General features: G+C 43.7%; 1 protein-coding gene across 2 annotated transcripts in view; it reads left to right on the top strand.

Moving 5' to 3' along the window:
* The window catches only part of tpcn2 (two pore segment channel 2), a 51,135-nt gene that overhangs the window by 29,067 nt on the left and 9,521 nt on the right, over positions 1-12,547 (top strand). For both annotated transcript variants that reach the window (XM_022744229.1, XM_022744237.1), the window contains exons 8-13: positions 273-372; positions 451-516; positions 630-694; positions 11,674-11,765; positions 11,937-12,018; positions 12,333-12,422. In XM_022744229.1, coding sequence (XP_022599950.1) covers positions 273-372; positions 451-516; positions 630-694; positions 11,674-11,765; positions 11,937-12,018; positions 12,333-12,422 — 495 coding nt within the window. The remainder of the gene's footprint in view (positions 1-272; positions 373-450; positions 517-629; positions 695-11,673; positions 11,766-11,936; positions 12,019-12,332; positions 12,423-12,547) is intronic.

Consider the following 12,547-nt stretch of genomic DNA (forward strand, 5'->3'; position numbering starts at 1 on the left):
CAGTCTGTCTCCTATGGTCTCTGATCATCAGTCTGCCTCCTCTGGTCTGATCATCATTCTGTCTGCTCTTGTCTCTGATCATCAGTCTGTCTCCTCTGGTCTGATCCTTAGTGTGTTTCCTCTGGTCTGATCATCAGTCTGTCACCTCTGGTCTCTGATCATCAATCTGTCTCCTCTGGTCGCTGATCATCAGTCTGTGTCCTCTGGTCTCTGATCATAAGTCTGTCTCTTCTGATCTGATCATCAGTCTGTCTCCTCCGATCTCTGATCAGGATCCAAAGAAGAACGGGGAGTGGCGGCTACACTTCAGAAACCTGACGACCTCCCTCACCTCTCTATTGGTTCTGCTCACCACAGCCAACAATCCAGATGGTATGAGCCAGTCACATGATAAACAAGCTATGTTTCATCATTACTCTTCATTCGTTTTTCTTCTCTACATGTCCTTAGTGATGATCCCTGCCTACTCCCTGAACAGAGGCTACGCCATCTTCTTTGTCGCCTTCAGTGTCATTGGTAAGCAAAGATAATTATTATTTTAGATTATATTATACTGATGTTAGATTATTGTGTTATTGTTATAGCACAATATATGTGTTTGAGTGAGATATTTGTTTTCTTCCTGGCAGGAACCTACTGTCTGATGAACCTACTGACCGCCATCATCTATAACCAGTTCAGAGGATATTTATTGGTGAGTCATACATATGACATCATCCTATGAATTATTTTGTACTTTATTTATTGTTTGCTTCGTTTGCTTCTGTAGCTGCATCTCTGTCCTGCCAGAATGTTGTGGAGAGGATGGTTGTGTTGGGTCTGAGCTCTGACTCATGAGCTGGACACCAAATATGTTGGATTTTCGGTTGTCTATCCATTTATTGGCTATCATAAATTAAGAAAATATTAATATTAAAAATATTAATATTAAATAATAACTTTGAAATTAATTAAAGTCATTGGGGCACCAGCCTAAACTAATAGGCAAAATTGCCAATATTGTTTCAGTCTCAATTTATTACCTTTAATGTGGAACTCTTAATATTAATAATTAGCTTACTAACTATAACCAAATTACCATATCAACAGTAAATTAAAGTTGAAGGATTGGGATTCTACAAAGTGGAGGTTGGGAATATTCACGCTTGTGTAACATTGAACGCACCAGTAGTTATACTTACATACTACAATGGAGAGGAGTAAAAACACAATGTCTAATCTAGTATATACAGGTGTGTATATGTGTGTGTGTGTAGGTATATGTGTGTGTGTCTGTGGGGACACAAACAAAGTCAAGATGGCCGATTCAAAGTGGTCACTGTGACCACATGACCTGAACAAAGAAGACTACACAAGATGGCGGTAAACAAACAAAACTACTCAAAATGGCCACTGAGACCACCTGGTGTGTGTGGGAGGGAAGGTGTGAGTTTCTTTGTTAGCCTAGCTCATGTAATCTAAAGGTACCAGGTTAGAGGGAGGTTAGCTTCATAAAGGACCTGAGCTTCCTGAGGAAAAAGAGCTGACATCCATGTTCAGGGACCAGTCCACTTTACTGTCCAGATACACACCTAGGTATTTATAAGTGTGCACCACCTCAATTTCCTTCCCTCTAATGTTGACTGGCTGAAGGGGTGGGCCTAGACCTCCGAAAAGTCAATGACCATCTCCTTGGTCTTGGAGGTGTTCAGAAGGAGACAGTTCTTGTCGCTCCATTCACTGAAGGCCATCATCAGATCCCTGCACTCCCCTTCCTGCTTGTTCCTGATGCGGGCTACAACACTGGTCACTGGATCTTTTGTGACTGCGCATCAGACACACTGCTCACTCCACCTTGGTAAAAGATAAATAGGACAGGAGTTAAAGGACAGACTCATCTGGAGGTCTTTTGGCCACTACAATAGTTGTGTCATCTGAGTTTTTCTGGATGTGGCAAGACTCAGAGTTGTATTTAAAGTCTGCTGTATACAGGGTGAACAGGTATGGAGCCAGAACAGTCCCCTGTGGAGCCCCAGTGCTGCTCATCACAGTCCCTGAGACACAGTTACCCAGCCTGATGTACTGTAGTCGTCTTGTCAGGTAATCCACAATCCAGGACATGAAGCAGGGATCCACCCCCATCCCTTCCAGCTTGTCTTTAAGGATGGGGGGTTGGATGGTGTTAAATGCACTTGAAAAATCAAAGAACATAATCCTCATGTAACCACCTGGCTCATCCAAGTAAGAATGGGCCCGGTGGAGCATATAAAGGATGGCATCATCCATTCCAATATGTTCTTTGCAGGCGAACTGTAGGGGGTCAAGTGCATGTTCAACCTGTGGCCTCAGAAGGCTGAGAAGCAGCCACTCCAGGGTCTTCATGATGTGTGATGTGAGGGCCACAGTGCTGTACTGTATTCATTTATCTCAGCCAGTCGCCCTACTTTAGGTACCGGAACAAGACATGATATTTTCCACAGGACCCGGGTCCAGGTCCCTCCCTGTTTGTAGACTTAAGTTAAAGATCCTCTGGAGAGGCTCAGCCAGCTGGGCTGCACAGTCCTTTAACAGCCTCAGACACACACCATCCAGGCCTTACCAGGACATAGCCTCTTGAGTTCCTTCCTCACCTCCTCTGCTGTGAAGGACAGGAGACTTGACCCCAGTGTGGAGGGAATTGAGGCTGCAGTGTCAGGTTGTGAAGGAGATGCTGTAGGAGAAGCTGCAGCTAAAGCAGTGGGAGAGAGAACAGGTGAGGCTGTGTCAAACCTCTTGTAGGCTGAACTCATTGGCCTTGTCCGCATCACCAGATGTTGCCTGGCTGTTCTTCTCGTTATTTCCTCATCCCCTTCCACAACTCTCCGGTGCTGTTGTGCTGCAGCTTCCTCTCTACTTTCTTTTTGTAGTCCTCCGTTGACTGATTTAATCTCCTCTTCAGCTCATGTTGCACACCCCTGAGCTTCTCCATGTCTCCATCCCTGAAGGCCTCCTTTTTCTGGTTGAGGAGGGTCTTGATGTTACTGGTGATCCAGGGTTTGTTGTTTGGAAAGCATTGTACAGTCCTTGCTGGTATTACAGTGTCAAGCAAGGTCAAGGTCAGGGTCCTTGCTGTTATATGTGACTCCAACAGTACATTCTAATCTGTGCACTCAAAACAGTCTTTTAGAGACTCACTTGCCTCTGGGGTCCAGTTCCTGAATGAGTGGTTGCAGCCTGCCTCAGTACAAAGGGCTTGTAGGAAGGTTGAAGAAAAACCAGATTATGATCTGATCTGCCAAGTGGTGGTAGAGCTGAAGCAGTGTAGGCCTCCTATACATTTGCATACAACAGATCAAGTGTTTTATTTTCCCTTGTGGGACAGTTAACATACTGGGTGAAGCCAGTCAGGTGAGAGGTGAGAGTGACATGGTTAAAATCCCCCGATATTGCAATGAATGCATCAGGGTGTTGGGTCTGTACTCCCGCAACAGTCTCGTGAATGACGTCACACTTGGTTGAATGTAAACAATGACAACGATGTGTCAGAACACCCTCGGTACATTATACTGTCTAAGACCAACCGCCAACAGTTCAATATCCCAACAACAGATCTTCTCCTTCACTCTGATATGACCGGGGTTGCACCATCTATTCTTCACAAGCAGAACCAGTCCTCCATCTTTATTCTCCCTACTTGCTCTGGCGTCTCTGTCCGCTCGTACTGCAGTGAAGCTGGGTAAATCCACACAATGGTTGGGAGTGTTGACGTTTAACCAGGTCTCCGTGAAACACGAGACTACACTCACGATATGCTCGCTGGTTCCAGTTCATCATACTTTTTAGCCAGGGAGTTGACATTTCCCATGAGGATCGATAGTAGAAAAGGCTTGTATCTCCATCTCCTAGCCTTTAGCTTAGCCCTGGTACGGCTTCTTCAGCTCAGCCAGTATGGGATGTTTAACTCAATATCTGGTACACTTTAAAGCCAGGAGTTCTTCCTTTGTGAACACTATTTTCTCCATCATCAGACGAAACAACGACGTAGAATAAAAAACATACATCGACAAAAAATATACTAATATATACAAATATATTGTGTAACCGGGGTGAAAATTATTCTATTATCAAAGTTCGTTATTTGACGGTTATTTTATTTTATTTTGAAAGGCCGTCGGGTTCTGCCGGTAACTTCCGGTTACGTAGGGTTGCGTCGTCACGCTGCAGGCTGCGGCTGTCCAATTGCGTCGCTCGCGGCGCCTGTTACAAACTGTCCCCTCTGTCTCTCATTCAGAAGGTGAGGGGAGGCACGCGGAGCAGCTGCTATAGGTCGGTCGCTACAAACAATTGCTATTGTTACTGGTAGATTCTTGTTTATATCATCCTAAATGCTTTTGTTACATCATTCAACTGTTTTAGACGTCAACCAGCGCCGATTCCGGAATTGGTGAGACTGACTGTTGTGATCGTTAGCATTTGCATTTGTCAATGTATTGGTGTGGATTAGCTACGGCACACCTAGCTGCTGTTTTTATGCTAATGCTTGCGGTTGACAATAACGATGTATCATGAGAGTAATGTGCCATTGCAGCGCAATTATAGAATGTTTATTTTGATTTATACGAATGGGGGGAAAATTCGTCATGATTATGTGTGATTGAATTGATGTTAATATGTTTAAACCAGATGCACTTTATTGAGGAATGCTTATTCTATTGTTGCTTATGAGGTATTGAATTAGATTTTATTAATTATTGTGTACACTGAATATAATTACCGGTAGTTGTTGGAATGTTTTATAGTTGAGGATAAACACAAGAAACTTGTGCTGTAAAAACTGGACCAGACTCAGTGAATAACTCCCTAAGCCCTACGATAACTATTAATTCAGCTGACTAATGAGCAGTGATAACTAACATGTCTTTGGGGTCATCAGGTGGGAACCTCCTTTCACCAGTGTTTCGTCTAGTTGGTCCCACGACACCTCCAGGAGGCTAGACAGTGATCACTGGCGTCCCAGAGTCACTCCCCTAATGCCAGCCATCACTGCTCCTCACACCACAACTATTTTCTCCTTTCTCCTACTTTCTCCTTTACCTTGCCTATGCTACCACACACAACATCATCAACTAGGACAAAACACACCAGCAGATTCAGCAAACAAACTCCCCTAACCAGTTGGAGAAAATGGCGGCCATTTTGAATGAGGGAGGTAGAGTCAGGGAGAGGTGCCTGTTTGGGCTAGCTCTCCCCCGCCGGGTTAGGCTGTGCTCTACCTCCCCCTACTCCCCCACTCTCCAACAACTCACCTAAAACAAACAAACTCGCCTAGACAGTCAGAGACACACTACAAACCAATTCAGAGCAATACAAACAAACCAACTCACCTGAACTAACCGCATGGTCTCAAAGAGGCTCACACAGGCCACACCCTCCACTTAAAAACACTTCCTCTTCCTGGATTTTCTTCCTTGCTTCTCCTTAGAGTCTGTCTATCCTAAGTGCTCCCCCTGCTGGGCCCCCAGCTACCATTACTTCTTCTAATCCAAATCCACTGACTGGATCTTGCTGCCTCATCTGACATGTCTTTTACTATTTTCCTCACACTCTGTCCACTTGCTCCTAGCTCCCTTACCAAAGAGACAACAGACCTTGCTACAAATCCTCTACATCCTACTTCTACTGGACAAATCCTAACTTTCCATCCTCGCTGCTCTGCTTCTGCCTCTAACTCTACATACCTGAGCTTTTTCCTTTCATATGCTTCTTCAACTGAAGCCTCCCATGGAACAGTCAGCTCTATGAAATATACTTTCATTCTACTCCTAGACCACAAGACTATGTCAGGCCTTAACTTTGTACTGGCTATTTCCTGGGGAACAACAAGCTTTCCTCCTAAATCTACCTGCATTTCCCAATCACAAGCATCCTCTAAGCTGCCTTGCCTCCTTGCTGTCTTACCAACTTTCTCTCCCTCTTGAACAAACTTTATTGCAACTCTCTTTGTTTTAGACCCTCCTAAATTTGCCTGCCTCCGTAGGTCTTCTATTCCTGCAGCTAAGCTTTTTAAAACCTGGTTATGTCGCCACGTGTACCGGCCTTGCGACAGACTAACCTTACAGCCTGACAAAATGTGCTTTAGAGTTGCCGTACCTGAACACAATGCACATAGCGGGTCTCCATTTACCCAGAGTTTTAGGTTCTGGGGAGTTGGCAATACATCATATGTTGCCCCTATCAAGAATCTAATGCTACTTTCCTCCATACTCCACAGCTCTTTCCAGCTAAGCTTTTTCTTATCTACACCTTCCCAATTTAACCACTGTCCCTGCTTAGCCTGAGCCACTGCCTTTGCACCCCTTAATATCTCCTCCTGTCTACGAACCTGTTCCACCACTAGCTTTCTCTTTTCCTTGGGACCTGCTCTACTCCACACCGGTTTGCCTGGGCCAAGCCCCAAGCCTCCCCGGCCTATTTGGACATTACCCACAATCTCTGTATGCCTGAGCGTTGCTTCTGCCTCCTGCACTGCCATTCTTGGATTCCACTTTCTCCCCTTGATTGGGTTTGGAACCACCTTACTGACTACCACATCTTTACTCCCAGATAACAGGAGCTCTGTCCTAACCTTAGTACATTTAAACTCCTCCACCAGACTAGTGACTGGGAGCTGAAGTATGCCTTTCCCATACAGTGCCACCGTACTTAAGCATCTAGGAACACCTAGCCACTTCCTAATGTAAAAGCTAACTAATCTTTCCATTTTTTCTGCAGCAGATAATGGAATCTCATAAACAGACATTGGCCACATCAGTCTGGGAAATAATCCGAACTGCAAACACCACAACTTCAATTTTCCTGGAAGCCCTGATTTATCTATTCTATCCAGTCCCTCGGCAACATCTTTCCGAAACTGCACTACCTGTTCTCCGTCCTTCAAGTCTGCCTTGTACCACCTACCTAGACTCTTTACTGATTTTTCCCTAATTATTGGAATTTCCTCTTCGTCTATTACAAACTTCCTATCACTTAGCTTCCCTCTACTTAATGAGATACTTCTAGACTTACTAGGCTTAATTTTCATACTAGCCCACTTTAAGTTTTTATTAAGTCTCTCAAGTACTCTTTTCATACATGGCACCGTTGTAGTTATCAACGTCATGTCATCCATGTAGGCCCTAATTGGTGTAAGGCGCATCCCATCCTGCCGCCTCTCTCCACCTACAACCCACTTAGAAGCCCTAATGATTACCTCCATCGCCATTGTGAATGCCAATGGAGAAATCGTGCACCCTGCCATAATGCCTATTTCTAGCCTCTGCCACCCTGTCGTAAAGCCTGCTGTACTTACGCATAGTTTAATGTCTTGGAAATACGACCTTACTAAATTAACCACTACTCCAGGCACTCTAAAATAATCAAACGCCTCCCAAATAAGGCTATGTGGCACTGAACCAAACGCATTTGCTAGATCCAAAAATATGACATGCAAGTCTCTTTTCTCTGTCTTGGCTGCCTGAATCTGATGCCAAATCATGCTAGTGTGCTCTATACACCCTGCGAAACCTGGTATTCCTGCCTTCTGTACTGCAGTATCTATTAGGCTATTCCTTTCTAAATAACTAGCTAATCTCCGTGCGACTATGCTAAAGAAGATCTTCCCCTCCACATTAAGTAGCGAGATCATGCGAAACTGACTCAGGTCTGAGGATTCCTTCTCCTTAGGAATAAAAACACCTCCTGCCCTACGCCATGCTCTAGGAATAACCTGTTTCTCCCAAACTATTCTTAATTGCCTCCACAAAAACTTTAGGATATCAGGTGCGCTTTTATAAACCCGGTAGGGGACTCCATTTGGCCCTGGGGCCGAAGAAGCCTTTGCACGCCTGACTACCTCCTCAACCTCCTTCCACCTGGGTGGTCTAACATCCATCTCATGAACTATCTGTCCTAATGGTGGCATGTCAGGTGGGAGGCCTACTACTTTATTCTGCTCCAAGTCTGAATACGTGTTTCTTAAATACTTTTGCACTTCTAACTTTGTTGCTTTAAGCTGCCCTCCCTTTTCCTGGTTAAACAATCCTTTAACAAACTTGAAGGGGTCCCTGTAAAACGCTGTCCTTACATATTCTTTCTTCTTTCTCTTTTTCCTAAGATATTCAGCCCTTCTAAGTACTGCTAGCCTGCCTCTCAAATCTTCTTGCAACACGTCGATTCCCCCCCTCTCTTCCTCTGTTGCCCTTTTCCACTGCTTTCTTAATTAGAAATATGGTCCTGTTTATATTACACAGGCCAGGGTTCCTGTGAGGACAGAGTCGAAACGATGGCGAGCTAAGACACTGGCTTGGAGCGAGCTGAGCAATCCCAGTAAAAGAGCCTCTCCTGGTCTGGTAGGAGGCTCTGGCAGCCTTGTTCCCACCCCTCACCTTTTCTTTTACACACACACACACACACACACACACACACACACGCACTTTAAGGCTTTTAGTCACTGGAAAAAACAACTTAGACTCAATTGCGGCGCACACGCTGGACAAGTTCAGTGCCTCTCATTCTCCATGCGCGGTGCTTCAGCATTACTTAATATTGTGTGTGTGGACTGTGGAACTATTGCCATATTAGTTCAACCTGGGACTGTGCGTTTTGCTTGATTTTGAATGTTGATGATGCATCAGAATTGTGAGTGCACTTTATTATCCAGTTAATTTAATCTGCAGACTGTAAATATTGGGGTTCACTGTATATATTGTCACATGCTAATATATGGTACCAGCCGCATTTGAAGTGCTGTTTGTGTGTATTTATTGTACCATTACCTCCAAGAAGCAAACCTGTCTTCTGATTAATCTAGTCATAACATAACCTGCGCACTGGTTACAATTGCAAAAAACTACTAGCTATGCGGCTTTGCTGCCATTTGTTGTCAGCGCATCATTTGAATGAATGCTTCAAGCACACCAAAGGTTGAGACAAACAAATGTGTTTTAAGAAGAAATTTGTTGGAAGTTAAAGAGTCACAGTGTCTGATTTCAGTCAGGAGAGAGCTCCAGAGTGTCGCAGCTCTAATAGCAAATGCCCGGTCACCTTTAGTCACAAACCATGACCTTGGGGTGACTAGCAGGTGTGCACCCGCAGATCTCAGATTTCTGGGTTGGGCACATTCCTTGTCAAGCAGCAACATTTTGTACTGAAGCCGGTGGATGAAAACCTGGCTGATACTTGAATAAAGTGCATTATAATTATCAAGCCAAGAATAAATAAAAGCATGTTCAACTTTCTGTAGGTCAGTGATGAAAGTGATCAGATTTTAGAAATGATCCTGAGCTGGTCAAAACAAAACTGAACCACATGTTTGACTTGGTTGTCAAAACCTAGGTTGGCAACAAATTTTAATCCTAGAGTCCTAGCAGGTGGCTTAATATAATTGGACAGGTCTCCAAGATTTGCACTGAGGAAACATATGGAATGTGGGGGACCAAACAGAATTTTTTCTTCAGTTGCATCATTGTTGATTTTGAAAGAATTTTGGGACATCCAGGATTTAATGTCTGAAAGGCAGGCCGTAGGAGTATAGAAATGATAAGACACATAGTGATTCATCATAATCTTGCCAAGTGGAAGCATGTAAATTGAAAATAGAAGGGGGCCAAGAACAGAAACCTTGAGGAACACCCCATTTTAACTCAGCCGTTGAAGGGAGATTGAGTTATTAAAGAACGAAAAGGTTCTGTTTGAGAGGTAGGAGCATAATAGGGTTAGAGCTGAGCCCTTAATCTCAATTAATGTGCATGGGGAATAGGGAAAACCCTTGGCGGTGAAAGGTAGTCAGGTGATAGTGTTTTCATATGCCACAGAATACGCCCCGTAACTAATTTTAGAGGTAGGTAGAAAAAGGCAGCAAGACAAAGCTGGTTTCAAGCAGTTTTATTTCCACTCAGACTGAAGGGTAGTGACATGTTAGTGGCAGCAGAGGCTGAAGAAGCTGGAGCTGTTGGGGCTGAGGCAGGACACACCAGGGAGAGAAAACAAGAAGGAGGAACCTGCCATTTAAAGGAGCACAACAGTCAATTAACTAAATCTAAATCCTCATGTTCAAAGATACATATGCTGACATTTAGAAATGTCACTGCTGGATCCAACATATCCACATGATGCAAACTCTCCTCGTACATACAATACATAGAATAGAGTAAGAAGAGAGTCACATGACTGGATAGAAAAAATGCTTCTTCAGGTCACCCTTTAATCCTCCACCTTAAGATAAATAAATAGATAGATAGCTCAGCTACTTGCAGTAGATGACAGCCAACAGTGTTGCCCTGTGACCGTGACTTCAGACTTTCCCTCTCTATGCTGACTTTATGTCAGCGTAGAGAGGGAAAGTCTCGATTAGTCTCTTAATTAATCATGACTGTTTTACATACAATAAACCAGTCAGAGTGCCATCTCCTGTTCCCTTTAAGAGACAGGTGAGCCTGCACCTAGGTGGATTGCTATTATAACAACAGATTTGCCAGGTAGTCACAAAGAACATTTCTCTACAGAGGAAACGCTATCTGACGTTGGAAAAGACTTCAACACAACACCCACATCTTGTGGAAAATGGAATTATGGCTGAAACTGTGTTGGTCTGAAACTAGGAAAGACACTTGTGTTTCGCTTTGCAGTGGGTGTGATATGACTCACAGGCCATCACTTCACCTGAAAGGGTGTGTGGAACAGGATGTGAGATGTGACTGCCATCTGCTGGAGGAGGAGTCTAACTGGATTATAACATGAACTGACAAAGTTTATAGGATTCAATTTCAATTTGTATTTCATCATGATCTGACTTCCTAATGTATATCCAATTAGAGACATGAATCACAAGTCACACAAATAATGTTAAACATTCAGGATTTGTGGAGAATATGCTTCATCTGTGAGAGTGAGATGAAGTTAAAAACAGAAATCCACAGACTGGATTGAAGCTCTCAGAACTGAACTGAACCTTGCTGGAAACAAAGACTTGAAGCAAGAGAAGAACACTGCTAAAAGTTCAACAAGTTCAATACTACATGAACCAGCAACTCACTAATTACTGTAACACAGAATCTGCAGAATTAGGAGAAATGTAAAAACAACACATCTTTCTCAGGGGAGTGAACTGCAGTGATTAGTACTTCTGTGCAGCAGCTACGGCTTTAGTGCACAGATTTCAGTTCCAGTGTCTGTCCAGGAAACAAATTGGGCAACCCTACTATGGCGACAAGAGCCTGGGAAAATGTGTTGTCATAGTAACATCTGTTACAGCAGTAAAACTACAATGTGTCATTTTGGGATTTTGTTTATGTACAGGTTAAAAAAACACTCACATTTATTCACCAGTGAGTTTTAAAGGTGTTGGTTGGTGTGTTTTGTACTTTGGACAGAGCCAGGCTGGTTCCTCTGTTTGTATCTGTCTTTTCCCTTGGAAAGGAAGTGAATGAGTGTTTCCCAAAATATTTATCAGTTTCATTCAAACAGGTTGAAGGTTCAATGCCTTGCTCGCTTGCTTTGTGAATTCAGTAACTTTGATGAGTAATAAACACCGACAGTGATTTTTAGGTGTGTGCTCCTAACCTCTGTGTTTTCACCTTCAGAAAATCTTTACAATCAACCCTGAGCCCAGGAGACAGAGGAGATAAAAACTTGTCATATTCAGGACATCAAAGTCTTTCTGCTTGTGTCTTCATCCAGATGTCTGTCCAGACTTCCATCATCAGGAGACGACTGGGTATCAGAGCTGCTTTCCAAGTCCTCAGCTGCCAAGGAGCCCAACGGGCCACTGAGTAAGACATACTCCCCCACGCACGCACGCACTCACTCACACACACACACACACACACACACACACAGCCCCTTACCCTATCCTCAACCATCACAACCAATGACAACACAAACCACAACCCTCACCTGAACCCTAAACCCCTGGTCCTTAGTGGTCTTGTTCTCTTTGTCAGGGAGCGTGTGCGTGTTGATGCCGTGCTGGAGGTGATGTCCAGAGTCCAGATGAAGAGCTACTACAGAGCAGCCATCACTACAGTCAGAACCAACACACACACTCAGACACAGTCACATCTTCACACACATACTTTCACACAAACTCACACTGCACACATACAGGTATTAATAATAGAACTAACATCCACTCTCGCAGCTCACTGGGACACTTTAATGGAGCAGATCTTAATGTTATTAGTAACGTGTTACTCCTCCATATGCTCCTTAAAAATTTGTGAACTTTGAATTTTAACATGATGTGTTTCATACTGAAATACATGATGCCAGAAACAACACATCCTCTGGTTCTTAAAACTTTCCTCTTGACTTGACTCTTCTGCTCTCCATCCTGTCAGGAGGCTCAGAGGTTTGCAGACCTCGGCTTCATGGATCGAGAGCAGTTCAGGAAGATATTTGAAGAACTGGATAAAGACCGCATCAAGGAGGTAGATCGGTGCCCCATTCACCCAACATTGAGATGTCTTCATTTTATATCTATCTAAAGGGTCAAAGGTCAACTTCTGTCTGTTATCCAAAACATAACTGTGAGGTGGTAATTTATTTAGACTTC

This window comes from Seriola dumerili, unplaced genomic scaffold, assembly GCF_002260705.1.
Source record: "Seriola dumerili isolate Sdu_G_001 unplaced genomic scaffold, Sdu_1.0 BDQW01000003.1, whole genome shotgun sequence".
Taxonomy (NCBI): Eukaryota; Metazoa; Chordata; class Actinopteri; order Carangiformes; family Carangidae; genus Seriola; species Seriola dumerili.